Source organism: Parambassis ranga, chromosome 7 (assembly GCF_900634625.1).
Source record: "Parambassis ranga chromosome 7, fParRan2.1, whole genome shotgun sequence".
In the NCBI taxonomy this organism is placed as follows: Eukaryota; Metazoa; Chordata; class Actinopteri; family Ambassidae; genus Parambassis; species Parambassis ranga.
The window spans coordinates 6370491-6389080 of record NC_041028.1 but is presented as its reverse complement, the minus strand read 5'-3'; the positions used below and the strand labels follow the sequence as shown (position 1 = coordinate 6389080).

At 40.8% G+C, this 18590-nt stretch overlaps 1 protein-coding gene across 2 annotated transcripts in view; it reads left to right on the top strand.

Annotated features, from left to right (window-relative positions):
- slc2a4rg (SLC2A4 regulator) overlaps positions 1-18454 on the top strand; it is a 31500-nt gene extending 13046 nt beyond the window's left edge. Inside the window, exons 3-9 of one of the 2 annotated variants that reach the window (XM_028409304.1) lie at positions 5732-5832; positions 7265-7503; positions 9204-9304; positions 10701-10974; positions 11768-11908; positions 12550-12677; positions 13215-18454. In XM_028409304.1, coding sequence (XP_028265105.1) covers positions 5732-5832; positions 7265-7503; positions 9204-9304; positions 10701-10974; positions 11768-11908; positions 12550-12677; positions 13215-13326 — 1096 coding nt within the window. In that variant the 3' untranslated portion in view covers positions 13327-18454. The remainder of the gene's footprint in view (positions 1-5731; positions 5833-7264; positions 7504-9203; positions 9305-10700; positions 10975-11767; positions 11909-12549; positions 12678-13214) is intronic. The other variant, XM_028409305.1, reaches the window with a different exon arrangement.
- Positions 18455-18590: the final 136 nt, after the last annotated feature.

Sequence of the window (18590 nt, the reverse complement as noted above, 5' to 3'; positions counted from 1 at the left end):
TATATGGGTATGTAAATACAATTCTGTCTGTGTACTTCATGACACATTGAATCAGAAACCACAGAGGGAATCATGCCTTTTGCTCCATGTCTATCCCCTATTATTTTGCCAGAACAAAGCTATCTGTTGTTTGTGCTTGTCCCTAAGGCCACAGATTGCATTCTAGGATCAAGAGAGAGAAAGACAGGGCTTTTTGTCCTGGGACTGAATAGCCATTACACTCACAGCCCACATTAAAGAGACACGGCTCCTGCCTAACAGCATCTCTCTCTCTCCAGGGGATGCAGAGCCTGGGGACTTACATAAGGGGCAACATGTGTATAGCCTAGACAATAATGGGTGAATTATGGAGATGTGTACACTGTTACACCATTACCCAATGCCTACTTACATGCCTTTATGATTTAATTGTGTAAGTACAATGCCACCTTATACAAAGAGCTAGATTGAGTACTATAGAAAGAGACAGCTTCGACAGCAGTAGGGGTTCACAGCCTTAAATATACAGGTACAAGTTTGGGTTGAGTCGGTGGGAGACCGTTTACTGCCAGTCATTACACTGTGCCCGAGGCGTGGAAGTGTGATAGAAAGGACATTACGTAATTCTGTGGAGTCGAGGCAGGATGATGGGGGACAGAGGGATTGCGGGATTGAGAGCAGTGGTGTTCTATTAATAGTGGGCAGCTGTCCGGGCAGCACAGCAGGCAGACACTCATCAACACCAGCCTGGTCAGTTCTAAGGGCCTGATTAGTTACAACATTATCTCAATATACCTGATATACCAGTTTGACGACATCATACCATTCCATGCATTGTTTATTTTCTTTAGATATGTGCAAAGTCTCATTTTCTTACATAAATAGTCCACAATCTCAGTTTCCTTAGAATGGACTTTGTGCCTCAAACAGGCCCTTCAGGAAAAAGGAAACAGATTCATATCGAAACACGTGACAGAAAAAATGTATAGTTAACAGTACTTTGTGTGGCTGTAGTTACTGTCAGCCTCTCTCCCTTTGAATGTGCATGAGGATGGGTGTTGTAGGCATATGTTTTAGAGATGGACTAACAGCAGACTTTGCCTAGGGAAATGTCTATCTCATGACTGGAAACATTACCCCTATTTCTGGTACACATATCTCTACCGCTGTGTGCATTTGTTTGTGTCCAGAAGAGATAAAAAAGGAAAACAAAAACTGCATGAAAACACGGCCTGTGAGCGCTGTGTATTCTATCAAGATTCAAAGTTTTTTCCTCTTCCTTAACTGCCAAGGTCACGCACCAGTCACTTTGCCAATCTGAGGTATATGCAGCTGCTTTGGATATGAAGAAGCCGATGCACACGAAGGAGAAGCACACAAATACACCCATGCCTGTTTTCGGGATCATGTTGATCACATTGGCTGGATAACTTCTATTTAAAGAGACCACCACCAGCACTGAGGAGGATCAGAGATTATTGTTGGCAGTGTACAGTGAGGCCGAGACTAGACCTGCCATATAGTATAACAGATAATCAAAACAATAAAATCTACTAATACGGCCCAACCCCATAAGGGTTGTCTGACTATTTTCTCTCTTCTTCAAAAACAAGTTTCTTCACTTATTCCACAGTTTCCCTGGTAAACAAGATGCACATGTAGTGTGCTTTCCATGACCTAAAACAGTAATTAAACCAAAATCTGTCATTTCTGAAAATGAAACACATACTATATTTTAAACATGGTGGGGTTGTGGTTCATAGCATTTGCATCAATAGACAGGAAAAGCCATGTGTGCATTTGTGGTAATTCTTGTTCTGGTAAACTCATTATTGACTTTGGGATCAACAGGTGGGATACACATGCAGGTGTTAGAGTAGGAACCTGAGGTGAATAATTTACATCAAGGCCACTGATAAACATGCCTGATCCTTAGCCATCTCTAGACTGTTATGCAAAGTTATTGCGTGTGTTTTGTTGGAATTGGCCTGCATCTTACGTGGATTTGTTTTAAAAGTAGTGTGTGTGTGTGTTTTAAACCAGACAGATCCTGGGGATTTCTGCTGGGCTGGTAACTAGAGCATAGGTGGCGTGTTAAATATAGAGGTAAGGCCCTGTCATCTCCCCAACAACAGCAAAGAGCCCACTGGTTAACGGTGCCAAACAGCAACACGGCACCATGATATCACATTTGAAGTATTAAAATCACAGTGTCCTCCAAGGACCTGTTGTGAAATACTGGTTTGTTTAAAACTTTCTGTCCAAATGTATTCAACTTAATAATGACCCCACAAACATACTCTGTCTTAGCTTGGACTCACTGTAACTCACTGCATCTCATGGTGGAGTTCTGCAAAGCTTATTGTTCATTGCGCGCACACGTGCTCTGACCACGTTACTTTCCGTCTTTCTGCACTCTGAGCTTGTTGTTGCTGCTTGCTTCTTGGCCCAAAGCAGTAGTCTCTTTCTCTCCCTCTTTCTGTATGTGCCTGGGCCTGGCTTGTTGACTTTAGCTGGCCCATGTGTTGTGTTGCTGCCAAAGGGGAGTGTTCTTGGCCCAGTCAAGGCCAATACAAGTTGAGGGAGGAAGGAAGGTAAGAGGGTGTTGTGTGGGTCGGGGCGGGGGTGTACGGTTTTGTTTGTGCATTTACAAATGTGTGCCAAATGCTCCAAACCATTTTATGCATACACATACAGGAACGGTAAAACAGGGCTTCCCATTTGAGCTATAGTACCTGTCTCGTAAAACATATTCGTCAGTGACAGTGCTTGTAAATTTGACAGTTTTGGGTATGAATGGTATTGCTACACTTCATAAAATACTGTAGTTACCACCGTGGGCATGCACTGACACATGTTCATATGCATGTGTGGGAGGACTGGTTTGTTTATCATGTCATCAAAAAATTTAACGCTTGCCAGAAAGGCACCAGGGATAAACTGAACATCTCTTGTAAACATCCAGATTTGGGGTGTCCAAAACCAAAAAGCAACATATACAGTACCACACACAGCCCAAGTTTGTTGACAGTGATCTCTGCTCTTCATTTGCTTCCTTCTGGCCACTAAATAAAGGCATTCCCAGTTTAACTCACTCCAAAATAAAGCTTCTCATAATAAGATGTAGACAGATTTACAGTCCATCAGAGCTGTTGCTCTTTCACCTTCTCTCCACTCCCACCTAGTTTAAAGGCTCCATAGTTATTTCACAGGTAAATGAGAAGTGATTAAGAGAGTAGCAGGCTGTGTCATTTCGAGTATCTACCGGCACCGATGCCTTCATCGAGTGAACAGGAATGGTGTGGCTGTTATCTGTCCAAGGTTGTTTTATGATGGCAGAATGTGGCAGCCATCTGCTTCTAACTTGTTGTAAACATTGATATCAAAGTCAGTCTGAAAGCAACAGGAGATTAGCTGCGCTGCTGTCAGCGTGAATAAAAAATCAATCAGCAATTGGGCCCTCTGAGAAACTGTGACTAAAAATTGCCTTTAGTGTTGTTTTTTGTTTAACACATGCACACACACAAAAACTGGCACCAGATGTAGTGAAACTGCGGTGAAGTATCATGGCTGTTCTGGGAAGCAGAGGAAGGAAAATGCTCAATGTCAGGAAATCAGGGTGGGTTAATGGGGAGGGGGGTATTAATGGGGTCTGCTGTGTGTTGGTATCTGTGAGTGTGTGTGAGAGAGAGATGTTTAAAGTAACTCTGACACCGACCTTCCAGTTTGTGTTTTTTCCCCTTATCTATCTCTATATCTCTCACACATACACACGCGCACACGCGCGCGCACACACACACACACACACCCCACACACACACACACACACACACGCGCACACACACACACACACACACACACATATAAAACCAGGAAACAGACACACATGATTGTCAATAGAAAGCTGTTAGTATACCTTTGTGTTGGCAGGCCAGAAATGAATGACTTGACCAGCACTCGTAGCCCACATTTTACAGAAGTGAAAGCACAATTTATTTAATTCCTAAGTTGAGCTGACAACATGCTGTCTATGTCAACAGCAAAATAGAGAAACGGCACAGAAATGTTATTAAGAAAGCAACAGATGTCCATAAATCAAAAGTGTGTCCCTGGTTGGCCTTGTTTAGTGCTGAAAACACAGCTAATGACTGAAACAGGACACGACTAATCTTGTTATCTCTTTATCTCTTGTCCAGACTATGTGTGTGTGGGTGTGTGTGAGTGTGTGTTACCCGCCTTTCCTCTGGGTATGTCTTCTGTTTTAGCTGTGGTGTGAATGTTATTCTTTACATGCCGTGATTCTCTCCATGTTGGTATTTCATAATTATACACAACTGTTTTGCTTACTGCCCACATTGTATTCACAGCTCACAAACACACATAAATATACACACTTAACCCATGTTTTAAGATGTTGCAGGGTAAAATCAACATCTTTGTATGGGCACTACTGTGTTAAGTGTTCAGACTGTCTTTCAAAGATTCCTCCATATCTGGTACATTCCGCTGTGATCTGTTTACTCCAAATCTACCACATTCTCATCAGTGTAGGAGCTGCGCCACTTTTTGAACTTTTTCTATGTCGGTAAAATGTTTTAGAGACTACTCATTTGTGTGTGCGCAGGTACACGTTGGCTGGCTGATTTAAAGTGTACTTCTGTGTGTGTGTGTGGAGTCCAGAGTGAAGTTTTTTGTTTTTTTTTTGTACTGTATTGTGTGTGTGTGTTTGTGCTTGTGCACAGAGACTCATAGTGGATCTCTGCCAGGGCTTAGGGCTTGGCTGAGAGAATGCCTCAAACCAGTTTACTCTGGTTGTGTAGTGGAGAAGTCTGGGGGCGGGACAAGTACCTCTTAAAGCTGCAGACTCCAGTTCTCTTTACACAGGGCTGTCTTTTTGTGTTTTTTGTAAGCACATGAAATTTGTGCCTTTGGATTTGTATGTTATGTACCGCTGATAGGTACATCGCAGTATTGCTTGCTGACAGCTCGCTTTTTCAGGATTTTACATGAGAATTTACATCCATTTATATGTGTGTGCATGTGTGTACGAGTGTGTGGGAGAGTTCTTGGCCCTGCCTTAAGTAATTTTCCCCACATTTCACTTTCAAGGACTCCAACTAGAGAGGTGAAGAGTGCCAAATAGAATTGATTGAGAGAATAAGCATGTGCAAAGCAGATAAGTTTGTTTGGCCTGGCAGGAGAACACAAATTAATGTTTTATCACATTTTTATTAACATGCTGGATGCACTCTCTCTAATATGTATGTGTTTTTGTCAATGTGTATGGTGTGTTTGTGTACACTGCCTGTTCAGGTGGGCAGTATAAATATGATTTAAGATGATGGTGGACTGCTCAGCATGGGGCGTACTGAGCAGGAAGGGAGAAACGAGCATCTCGCTTCTCTCAAAGCGAGGTTGCACAAGCGCAGAAACACACCACAAAACACTTTCACTCTTTCCATTACATCCTCATGCACACGCACACACACAGAGGGATTCATTTAAACACACATACAAGCAGCAAGTTGTCAAAGGACATATTTTATTTAAAATGCTGTAAACTTTGCAATTTGCTGTGGGGACAAGGCCAAGGTTGTTTTTTTGTCCTGAAATAATTTACCATTAATGTTGATACAGGTTTGTAAATGATTTGTTGAACCATATCTGTGGTGGAGACTAATTGGAGACAAATGGACCAGTGAGAAAAAACTACAGCTGACATTTTTTCTATCTCTATTTGTTGTTTTTGCAGGAAGCCCTCAGGTCATGCTGATAAGGAGGTGATGGCTGCCACCGTCCTGTCGTCACTGTCCACATCCCCTTTGGTGCTCTACCCTTCCTCTGCACCCACAGGTCAGCTGCATACATACTGCAACACAGTTGGACTGACATCAGTTACTTCACTAAATATAGACTCATTAAACACACTATTCACTTTAACATTGCCAATGATTGCTCAGTGTCAGATGTGTAAAGCTTTTTATATTAGTGCAGGAAGGAGGATACAAGTATTGACAACAATACAGGCATACAACATGCATGTAAAGCCTAACCTTACAGTGTCATTAACACTATTCCCTTATCTTTGGACGCATGCATGTTTACACAAGCCCAGTGTATATTGACAACTGTTTAGCCTTGAACCTATCACAGCTCCTTATTCTGTTTCCAGTATTGCTGTGGTTGCCATTGCCATGCCAACCATGCCAGACGGTCAAAGTCCTCTCAGCTTTTTTTTTTTTTTAAACCCAGGCTGTTTTTATTCTTAGGAAGGCATCTTGTAGTATACTGCATCCCTAAAACTGCAAGGGACACCCTGTTTGACACTGTCGCTGTACCAACCCAGACAAATAAATCAAGCACAGCAAGGCTTCCATATACAAATCAGCACCAGTCATCAGAGGATGCTGTGAGTTTGTGAGATGCAATGTTAAATGAAATGATTAATTGACAAATATTGGAGAAAGTAGAGTACAGTTTGGGGTCTGTTATGTAGGTCAGCCCTACACTTTCCCCACAGTTTTGTTAGTTATTGGCCCATGAATTAAAAAATGGCTTTTAATGATTTATCTAGTGTTTTGTGTGTCTTTGCAGTTGAAACATGCCTGGCCACACTATGATTTTATATGACACCAGTGCCTAAATAATTCTGTGAAATATTAACAAAGTAGTTCTCATATGCAAGTTGAGGTATACTACATATTTGTACAAGCAGGGAATCAGCTTGTTACAGCCCTATAGGAAATAGATGGTTTATAGAAGTTAATCCCCAGCATACAACGTAATATTAGTAAAGCTGGGGTTTAGCATTTTTACTAGTATATGCCACAATAAAAGTCAGATTGAGTTGAGCCAGGATTATTATCACATTCAGGTCAAAAGGCCAAAGTGCACAGAAAAGGTTAGGCCAAGACTTGGAGAAATATTGAAGTATCTTGTCTGGGAAATTAAAGTTGGAGATTATTGGGCAGAATTCGGTATAGATTATTGAAAAATGTAGGACAGCAAAGGATCTATATAGGATATAAGCATGTATCCATTAAACACTGTATGGTTTAGAGCTTTGGAGACATTTTACATTTTTATTTTCATTGCTAAGCTAAAATTCATGTTAGGTGAATTTTTTTCAACACTGTTACAAATATTACTTTTATTTGTAATGTGCATCCATATTCATGTTTACTTAGCATATATACATATTTTTGTGTATTAAAACACAACCTCTCCCCATTTTAAACATGTCCTGGTAATAGTTAATTAACTGTACGTATTCTTTAACCTGCAGTCCCAGAGCCAGCCAGCAAAGCTTGGAAAGAGGTGCTGTCAGCGAGCTACAGCAGTTCAACCAGCGGCAACTGGAGCTGGGATGCCAGTGACCAATCAGTGCCCTCTACACCGTCCCCACCACTTTCCAATGATGCCAACAAGAACTTCCTGCTCTCGTCCCATGGTGATGACGTCAATGAGGATATCACAGAGAGCACGCACTTCATGTTTGAGGACCCCATACCTCGGAAGCGAAAGGTAAATATGTTTGATTAAGCAGGCCTCAAGTCTAACACAAGGTTTCTATAGGTTGATGACTATGACTACACACATAAATCCAGAGTAAGGCAAAGCCACAGATGTCGTCAAATCCTTTTGACGTGCTCATGTTATACCTTTAAGGTAGAAATGAGAAAACATGACAGAAACATTCAGAAAATGTAAGCAGTGTGCAGTTTAACAGCCTCTGACATAAGGCCTGTCGGCTCTCTGCTTGTGTGGATGATGGATTATGCTCTCTCTTTCACTTCGCTTCCTCTCATTTTTGTACTCTAGAAACCGTCCAGAGCGGTGAGATGTTTTCACTGTCAAAAAGCTTTCTGTCGCTACAGGGGGGAGAGGTGGGAAGGTTTTAGTGAGAACGAAAGAGAGGAGGAATATAGGGGAGGGATGAACAGCATGAAGTAAAGATTCAAGGGATGCATGATGAAGGCAGTCAGAGGGTGTAGAGAAGCAAAGGAGAATTGACGCTTAAGGTAGCAGCAGGAGGAGAGATGAATCTCAATATTTCCTCTGGCCATACAGTGACAGAGGTGAGCTCATATTCTCTATATGTGGGAGTATGCAATTCAACCCCCCTGGAAAGAGGCAGCAGGGAAGATTATTGAGCTGCTGAATATATGAAACCATAAAAACTCCCAAGGACAAAGCTGCCAGAAAGTCATGTCATTCTATGGATAAGCAGACAGGAAATTGAGTAGGAGGGTGCTAGGAGGAGCCTAGACACACAAGCATGTGGAAGAGGGTTAAAAGGTGAGATAAGTTGCTGGTTAACTTTGTGTTGTTATATAGCTGGCACTAACTCCAGAGGTCTCAACTCTCCATGAGCAGCTACCCCTTGGATTGTAAGCTGCCTGATTTTGTACTGGCAGTGAGTTAAGAGGATTATTAAACATGGCAATCACCAGTCTTACTGTAACTGTATAAAGATTTGGGAATTAAGTGATTTGTGATTGTTTGTAGGATTAAAGGCTTGTTTACTTTTTATTAGGAGTGTTGTTTTAAGCAGCATGGTAGATTCGCAGAGTTAAATGTAAGGCAATGGCAGCCGATGAGAGGAATAGTAGTATAGGAGACAGTTAACATAACCATTCATTTAAAAAATAACCTGTTTTACTCTCACTTCTCTCTTGCTCTGCTCCCCTCTATCTCTTCTGCTCCCTCCCTTTCTGTCTTGCCCTTCTTTCTCTAGAGGCTGTTGGAAGGTAATGAAAGTACACACCCACTGTCTTTCATTAGCAGTGATGCAGGTCCCTGCCTGCTCAAGGGACAGCTGCCAGACGCTGATATGTGAAAAAGAAAATGAACGGAAATAAAAACACATGCGGACCATTTATTCATCTCCTCATTGCTTGCTAGTAAACTGACAGTTATCTAGGGTCAGGGCAGGATAAGCATTTTCAAAGGCTATTTTTGATGGTCACATGTTAAAGAAGTTATGGTTGTTTCCGCTTGTGTTCTTTGAATACTTACATACTTTTGCAGTTTTGCCTCCATTTTTGTGTTGATAAATGCCTTCATCTTATCGTCAATTTTCACCCAATCAAAGACGGATGTAGTGATATAAATGCACAGATGTTTAAATTTGATTTATTTTCATTTTCTGGCAGTATTTTTTTGAGATCAATTGCATTTTTTTTGGTAACACATAATCACCCAGCTCTTGTTGTATCCCTCAGAACTCCATGAAGGTGATGTTCAAGTGCTTGTGGAAGAACTGTGAAAAGGTCCTCAGCACCTCCTCAGGGATCCAGCGACACATCCGCACTGTCCACCTGGGGTGAGTGGCTGTTTATCACTGGGAAAATAAACACACACAATCACACATTTAGTTACTGTCCATTGTGTTTCAGCAGTCCCACTCATGGTGGCAGCTTGGCAATTGAGAATGTTATGTTAAGTCATTGATTAAAAGTTATTCAAGTTTCAAAAGTTTCAAAATACTTTTGTTAATGTAATGTAATCATCAATTCTGATGCTTGGCAGAACTACAGGCTGAGTGTAATGCTTCGATCAAGACCTTTACTATGATATTAATGTTTTATGCTGCTTCAGGGTGTCAAACGTTGTGATTTAAATAGTGTGGTAGGACAGGAAGAGTGACACACATTTGACTTGTCACAGCTTGGATGTTGTCCAACCGCCCGCCTTAACATCTCAATAAGCTATTGTATTACTGAGTAGGCATACAGGTGCTCACAGGCACAGCTGTAAGCAAATCCAGCCCTTCTGAGTATGGGAGAGTTCACATACTAAATGTCTTTCTCAGTATTTATAGCTAACATGTATTCAGCTGAGAGCTCATATGTGTAACAGTATTCTTGCTTAGTTGCAGAATTTGTCTTCCCTTTTTCTTTTAATAATCCAGTATATCTTTTAAACTTCTCCAAAATAAGCTTTCATGATTTTAGTTTCAGCTGTTCCACATATATAAATGCTGTGTTATGGCCATCTCTAACATGGCAAAGAAACTCCTATTATTCTATTATATTAGCCAGAAAAGATCTGTGATTAAGTTTGAATTGACTGTGTGACTGGCGTCTTCAAATACTTGGCCACTGTGAAGAAGAAGAATGTGATGCCCTCAGTGCACAGGCTTAACTATAATTCAGTCAAAGCTTGCTTCAGAAATAGTCAGTAGTGTGTTGTTGAGTGTCCTATCGCAGTGTCCAGATTTGAATCTAAGACAATGTTTGGTGGGATTTAAAGGAGGCGGTGGCAGCACAGTAATCAAACAGTGAGCTGGAAGTTTGAACACAAGAGGTACAAACAAAAGTTTGTGAAAAAACATCTTAAATATTTTTCCGAGGTCACGTAGTTTGACAGATGTCAAACAGAAATTTAAATTATGATCTTGCGTAATTAAAGTTTTGACAGTGATGTTACACCTTGGTAGTTATGGTGTTTTGTTCACTGCCTACTAACAGTTAGTACCTACTTGACTTCAATAAAGTCCACATACAGTCACAGTGTTGATCGTTTAATCCTTGAGGACCTCTGCAGCAGACTGGCTTTTACTGCCCCCTGCTGTTATCCTGACCTCACTGTCATATAGTTGACTGCTCTTCTGTTGTTTATTGGTGTTGATGGTGCTACTGCTTCTTCAAGGATTTTTAAATTGCACTAAAATGTTTTGAGTGCGTTTTGTAATGACTTCCTGTTTCTCCTTCCAACAGGCGAAACAGTGACTCAGACTACAGTGATGGAGAGGAAGATTTTTACTACTCAGAGATCGAGGTCAACATGGACAGTCTGACAGAGGGCTTGTCCAGCCTCACACCCACCTCGCCCACCACGGCTGGTCCCCCGCCCATCTTCCCTCCACCACTCACCGATGTCCCTCACTCCGAGCACATCATTGTGAATGGCTCGCAGAGCCACGGCCCTGCACTGCTCAGTCAATCAGCTCCCTCCACACTCTGCCACATCCGCACTGACCATGCTTACCAGGTAATTCACACACATGCACAGGTCTGTATGTGGCTGAGGTGCTAAAGTAGAATGCAGTTTTCATAAGGAATCTACAGAGGAATTGTTACCCAAAATAAGGTGGCAATTACTCATTACTCAACATGTGTGGGAGGATTTAAGAAGAACAGAAACAGAACTTGCTGGCAAATATTAACAACGGTTCACCTGAAGAAATAGTCATGATTTTCTTTTTCTTTCTTTTCTTGTTTGCACCTTATTTCAACGGCATTCTCTTCTTGTCTTTTTCTTATTCGCTTTTTCTTTTTCTAACTGTACTAGCTAATGCACTCCTATTATATTTTTCATTGTGTGTAATGTGAAATTGTTTCAGCTGGAAAAACACATTTGGTGTATAAATATTTAAAAGAGTTAATATTGAATTCAGTCATTTGCAGTGTTTGAGGTTGTACTGAACTTTCAGTTGCCATGACAACACAAAATGCATATAAAAATAGATTTACAGTATGCATATGCCGGAAACCAGCAATGAGTATTTTCTTCATATTTTACCAACTTCATGCTCTCTTTGCTGTCTTGGTGAGCTTAAATTTTCTACATCGGGGAAGTCGGCAGTTTTGATGTAGATGCAGGATCATTACTGATTTGAAGGCGCTTTTCAGATTAAAAACTGTAGAAATATCTTCCCTACTAATTATGCCATCCATTTCTTCTGTATTCTGTTCTTGTCTGTTTCTGTCCGCGGATTTCCCCGTCCCTCCTTGTTTCCGCCGTGCCCTCTCTTGGCTATGTGGGGTGGTTGTCCATGTTCCAGGCCACTGCTCCAGTGAGTATCCCAGTGGGTCCAGAGCTGGCTGGGATAGGCAGTGGTAACGGGATCGGGCCTGGAACTGGGACTGGGAATGGCATCAGTGGGTCGTGGCAGTCCCCCCCTGTCATTTTTAAAGCCGTCCCGGTGAGTGAGGTTGTGTCTCACATCTCCTTTGCTGGTGTTTCTACTTCAGGCCAATTTAGCTCATTTTTCTCTTCTTGCTTTTTTGCAACGTGATGTTTTATACATAGTTTCTTTCTTTGCAGATTAAGCCACATGTGAAAGAATATGTTTTAATGTGCTAAGAACATTATCACTATTGAAAATCCTTAGTCCTTAGGCCATAATAACTGAAAGCATCCTTGCCTTGAATCATAGTCTGGGGCTTCGGGGACAGCCAGGAGACAGTCAGTGGACCTGAGGGATGTTGGAGACACATATTGCATCTTAAAAGCACGTCAGACATCCTCAATCACATAACTGTTTAAAGATTTACAAACCAATAAAAGACCCTAAAACCTATACTAAAACTGACAGGAAACCACAAAAGAGACACAAAAATGTCTGTCGTCATGCAGAATACATTAAGCCATACATGTGCTAATGTCTGAACCGCAATGCTGCAAAGTTAAATGTCGTTTGTGTATCTGTGATAGCGTCTGCCTGTCTCCCTCCGCACAGATGTGTCTGTTCAATCAGTGGAATAACTGATCATTTCTGTCTCTCTGTCTGTCCGAACTGTGTCTGAGAGTAGACCAGACACTTATGATGTTTCATTCTCTCAGGGGCCTGTGACTCATGTCCGGACAGTTACCATCGGTGAAAAGCGGCAGCCGGCAGCCATCACACATGCTGCTGCTAACAAGAACCATGCTTCAGTAACGCCAGCACCAAAATCTACACCAGGAACCAGGTAAGATTGTGTTAGGACTGCTAAATTGTTCTTAAAGAACATAGAGGTGGTTGTGCTCTCATTTTCTCTTGTGATCCAATATGTGTCTAAATAGTTGTTATAGTAATTTGCCAGCCATGCAAGTTAACTGGCAAATTGCAATGTTGTTGTCTCTACAGTCAGTCACAATTGCTACATAATTTGTCATAATATATAAATACTGTATATACTGAAATGCATGAATGTCAATGCATTTTTAGCAGTTATACTTAGTAGTATATTGCTGATGGAATGCTGTTGAATAACTGCTGTCAAGGCCTTGTATAGCACTTCATGCTGGTGAATCATATAAAATCAAAAGCATAAAAAGCATCATGGCTTTTCTGCACTAGATTACATTTATATTGAAAAAGAAAGACTCAACCCCGCCCACTACATAAGACACATTTAGGTGCCTCTGAGCACATTGTACATATATGTGAGCTTTTTTTTTTGCCCATGTGGGCGTCTGGATGTCTGTGTGCCTGTCCTTATGCTGTCACATCTGCTGTTACCAAGGAAACCCCGTGGGGAGGCGAAGAAGTGCCGAAAGGTGTACGGCATGGAGAAGAGAGACATGTGGTGCACAGCCTGTCGCTGGAAAAAAGCCTGTCAGAGATTCACCGACTAATCCAGTCCCTGTTCCCCTGGTCTGAGAGATGAGCTCTTCCTCACTCGGAGCGACAGTGAGGTGGACTCTTCCACTGAGAAAATGAGGGGAAACTTTTTTTTATGATGGATTTCTCAGTGCTGCTTCCTCCAGCCCAGCAGGGAGGTTTGCCTTTTCTCTTTTTCTCCGTTTCCAAATGCAAACAGAAAATAAAAATGGTGGGTAAAAAAAAATCAAAACAAAAAAAAGCATCAAGAAAAACTTTATGCAGGTTTGGAGACTTTTTCTAAGACTGAGACATTTTTACTCTGATGACGCATAAGGAAAAACATTTTAAAAAATTAGAATATAAACATTCTGATTTGAACTTTGTTTTTCACTTGCTTCAACTCAAGGCAATGTTAAGACTACAGATAAGCTTTTTTGGTCATTTCTGTTGTTCATTATAGGAGCATCATGTAAGCTACTGTTTATGAGGTGGATCATAATTCTTTTTTGAGGTTCAAAGGGTAACACCAGACATGTTTGGTAAGACCTCTGTAGCATATCTCATTGTCACTGTTTCAAACCTATCAAATGCAAAAAGCCTGTTCACTTACTACCAACAATTCTGCTCTAACATCACTGTCTTGTGCAGTTTTACTGGATTATGACTGCAGGACTGAATAATCAATATCAAACAACATTTGTTAAGCAAATTCACAGCCAGCTATATTTTTTTTGTAGTTTTGCTAAGCTGCACAAAACCCCTTCACACCAAGTGGTACAGAAAGTTTTCCCTTAACGTTCCAAACTTTTTTCAAGAGATGTATACATTATATGAAATTTATTTCTCTCTCTTCTTCTACTCTGTACTTATACCCTAGCGATATGCACCTTGAAGAAATAGCCGCCTTTTAGAGTATCACTGTAACCCCAGCGTATGCCTGAGAGTGGATATCTATTTCTTATATAGTTTATTTTCAGCAGTGACTTGCTGAAGCAACTAGTAGTTGCACTGTGCAATCAACGAATGAATTACAGCATTTAATGATGTCTCTCTTGCTTTGTGGTTGTCATTGAGTCATGAGTTGAGGCAGAAATGCTCAGTTTGCTCTATTTCTTTGACAGCAGATGTTCTTAAAAGATTGTTTACCACAATGCCATGTGATGACTTTCCTTACAGTCTGACTGATGTAAATTGTGTATGTAGGTTAAAAAAAACCTAGAGATTGTAACCCAGCAATCACTACCTGATGATAAATAATAAGTCAGGCTTCCAGAAATTCACTTCTTACAATTGTAAATGGTGAGGTTACTCAATCTTTGGAATAATTTCCATTTTGTTTCCATATTTGTAGATAAAGCAGACCTAACTTGTAATGGTGCAACATTTAAAAGTGAGTAGTTAGAATCAAATCAAGTCAGTTCAGAGGAGGGGTGAGCAAAAACAAAGTAGCAATGTTCGTAACAAAGTAGCAATGTTTGAAAAGGTTTTTATCAAATTAGTCTTACGCTTTAGAATAATAGTAAACGACAGGTTTCCAAGCTTTAGAAAGAATGTATAGTTAGTAGACTTTTAGATAGTTAGATACTTTAATTTTCTTTTCATATATCCCTTTCAAAAATGCTTTTCAGAAACATGAGCCACAAAGAAAATAGTAACAATTTGAATTGTTGAACTATTAATTCTCTTTCTCTTTCTCAGCGGTTTTGTATTTTTTTATATTGGTAGAAATATAAAACAAAAGAAAAGGAAAAGAAAGAAATGTAATTTCTGCATTTTTTTAATACTCTGTCCCTTCTCTAAAGCGTATCAGCCTTAGTTTGAATCTCTCCAGGGTGAAAAGCACCTGTAGTGGTTGGCTTGCAGACATAGATGGACGACTTAGTGGGGATCTCTCATTATCAATATTCAGGAAAAGACAGAAATCAGTAGTTGTGGTTAAGACTGTTAATAGTCGTGCTTTATCCCCCCCCCCCCCCCCCCCCCCCCTTCAATTTCTTCTGAGTTAGGTCTATTTTCAGAACTTTTAACTTTTTAAAATTTTTAAAGATGGACAATAGAATATTTTTGAAGAGACTCACTCTTGTGCTGTATGTTAGCTACTTTCTAAATGCAGATTCTGCTGCCGTATCTCCTGACGCTGACCTGATCTCTGTAGCTAACACAGACTGCCTGTCCTCTCCTTTATGAGCAGGCCACGTCTGAGCAGGCGCCGTGACTGAGGCACTTCAGACAACTTGTCGCCATAGAAACACCTGTTCTGTCATCTGTCGTCTAAAGGTCACATGCTGGTTGTCGTTTCTCAATGAAAGCTTATGCATGAAGTCAAACATTAAGCACACACGTTCGCTGCCACAGTAGTTAATACTATCTCGTTCACTTCCTCTTTTTTTTAAAAGTTCTGATCCTCCCTGTAAAGTGTTTCCAGTGGCATCCCATATAAGCTAGGTCAGCAGGCCTCTTCCAGTCAGAAACTTCACCAAGTGCCAATGAAAAGAAAACAAAAAGGAAAAGGTATACTGACCTAAAGAAATTGCACTACGTTGCACTGCGCAGACATGTTTTTATACATGGACATTTTATACACACATTTTTAAGTGAAAAGGATGTTTTGTTTCAAAAGGGGGGAAGGAGAGGGTATCGTCACTGCCCGGTGGAATTAATGGGGTGTCAGGGATAGGGGATGTGGACCTGTGGGGTTCCCCATTAACAAGTGATCTCGACAGTTAACGTCTTGCTCGCTGTGTCAGATTTACTGTACTAAACACAGTGGTACTGGAAGTACAGTATGGTACTCAGTAGTAGTCAATCACTTTGCCTTTTTAAGGGGCCCGAAGTAGTACCAGCCTTGTCTCAGTGACAATACCAGTGTCAGTCAGTAGCTACACATTGCGGTCTTGGTAACAGATGCTTTACAGTGTTCAATTGCCTGAAGTTTTTTGTTTTTTTTCACACTATTTGTCCATTATACTCAGCTTTGTGCTTCCTTTACTTAAAAAAAACCAACAAAAAAATAACTGCAACTTTACATTTTTCTGAGCTGAGGTAGTAACGTGTGTACATACTGTTATTAGTGCTGGATACCACTTTTAATTCTTCTGGTTTGGTTGTTAGATTAAGTGTCAAATGCAGCCTGGTAGATCTTTCTCCATTCTCAGCGTAAGCACTTTTAGATTCCACCAGCAGGGTCAGAGGCCAGTGCGTTTGCTGGCAAAGAATGGGACTTGTAGCATACACACTAAGCTAAGAGACTCCAGTGCTTGCCAGTGACGTAGAACCACCTTTTCTGAAGTTGCACTAAGCTGGCCAGTGATGATCAAGTCCCTACCAGTTGTGCTGTTAAGAGCTCGGTTTTGTGACTGGCTTGGGTCATCATATCCAGGAAAAAATAAAAACTATGTGGGGATATAGTTTTCACCCACAAAAAGAAGAATGGAGATCGACTGCTGACAGGTGTGTGTGGGGGGGTGGGGGGTGGGGGTGGGGGTGGAGATTTACAGTGGATGAGAAGTGAGACGCGCAGTGACGATGTGCAGGTGGATTTGCAGTTTCAGGGCTTTCTTGTACATATGCAACATAAAAAGAACCATGAGGTTTTTTTTTCATATATTGTTGTTTTGTTTGTTGTTGTATCTCTGTTATATGAAAAGGAAACTTTTTTTACAGTACAGTTGCTCAGAATATTTTTCTTGCTTTTTTTTTTTTAAAGTTGATTGAGAAGCTATAGTGAACAGATTCAATGTATTTCGTAGGGGAGAAAAACAAAACCTGTTGAATGTAAAACGTTTAAAAAAAAAGTCTTTTTGTTGTTGTTGTTGTTATAATAGTTGCTGGCTACCTTGTACTGCCTGTAGTGAACCTGTAGGCCAAATCAAATAATTCTAACACCCACAGACAGCTGTCGCCACACTGCTCAGTCTTTAACACAACCATGCAGTATTGCTTTACTATCTTACTCTGTGCAATGAGATGCTTTACAATGGAACAACAACTAACTGTTTTTGGTGACATCTGGGCTTTCTCGCTCACACTGTTGCTGTTTATCTTTCACCCTGCCAAATGCTAATATTTTCTAATATGTGTTGTGCTAATATGTGTGTTGTTATTGTTTGTGGTTGTGATGTCAGGTTGTTTTTAGGCAGGACAACCTCCATGCATTTGGTCTCCATGGAAATTTTGTGGGTGTCTTTTATCCTGCCCTGCACATTCCAACAGACAACATGCTTTTAGTGTCTTCCACTCGTTTCCTATAAGACATATCCTTCTCACTTCCTTTTTGCTCTGCCTTTCTTCTTCTGTTCTCAGTACGTATGCTATCCAGCTTTACTGTGGTCCCACCCAAGCCTTTACCCAGTACATTAAGCTAAAGAAAACCCTTGAAATGTGCATAAAAAAGCCTGTCTTTTTTCCAAATATGTCAAAATTGATGTGCTGCTTTCTTGAATGTCACGTTTTCATTTGTGTGTAAACCAACAGCAGCAAAGCCAATAGATCTCCTTCCAAATCAAATGTAATGCATTGCAATGGCAGCTCCACTCAGCTCTCTGCTTCTTCTTCTTCTGTGCTCTAATTGTTTGTCACTTCTCTCTTGTTTGATGACCATTTTTGTCTCCTCCTGTTGTGTTTTTACTGAGCCTTACACCGGCTGGTGTGAAAACCAACCTGCGCTTTTTTTCTCTCTCTCATTGATTGATTGATTGTCAAGTTTGAGGTTGTTTTGCATGTCTAGCATCGCTCATTTTTTTTTTTTTTTGTTAGGAGATACAACACTGAAGGGTTTTATGTGTTAGATTTCCCCTCTCAGTATCCAACCACCCAAGGCTGTTGTACATTGTTTTCCTCTAAATGTAGAAAAAACTGCACTGCAGCCTCTGACACAAACACAGAGTGCTAAGTGCGTTTTGTGGGAAACATGACGTCAGCTTTGGGTCTTTACTGGAGGGCATGATTTCTCCTGTGTGTGGGCTCGGCCTCTGGTCTTCATCAGCAGACCCACGCACACGGAGGAAGCACTTTCTGAGGAGTGGTGCACTCAAGGAGTATTTGTGTGAATGTCAAGCCTATGACTAGTGCTTGAAAAGATGGATGACCATGTATGATGCTGATAATGTGATCTATGTGATGTAATGTGACAGAAAGAAAATAAAACTGAATGGAAAAGTCTTTGTTTTCCTTTTTTATAAGGTGAATTATTTTAGAGGATCTTTGAAAGATTGAAATATGTCAATGTGACTTCATTCCTCTATTTGTGCTTTCTCTGACTTGTCTATTCCTCCCCCTTGTGGACAGCAGGAGGCTT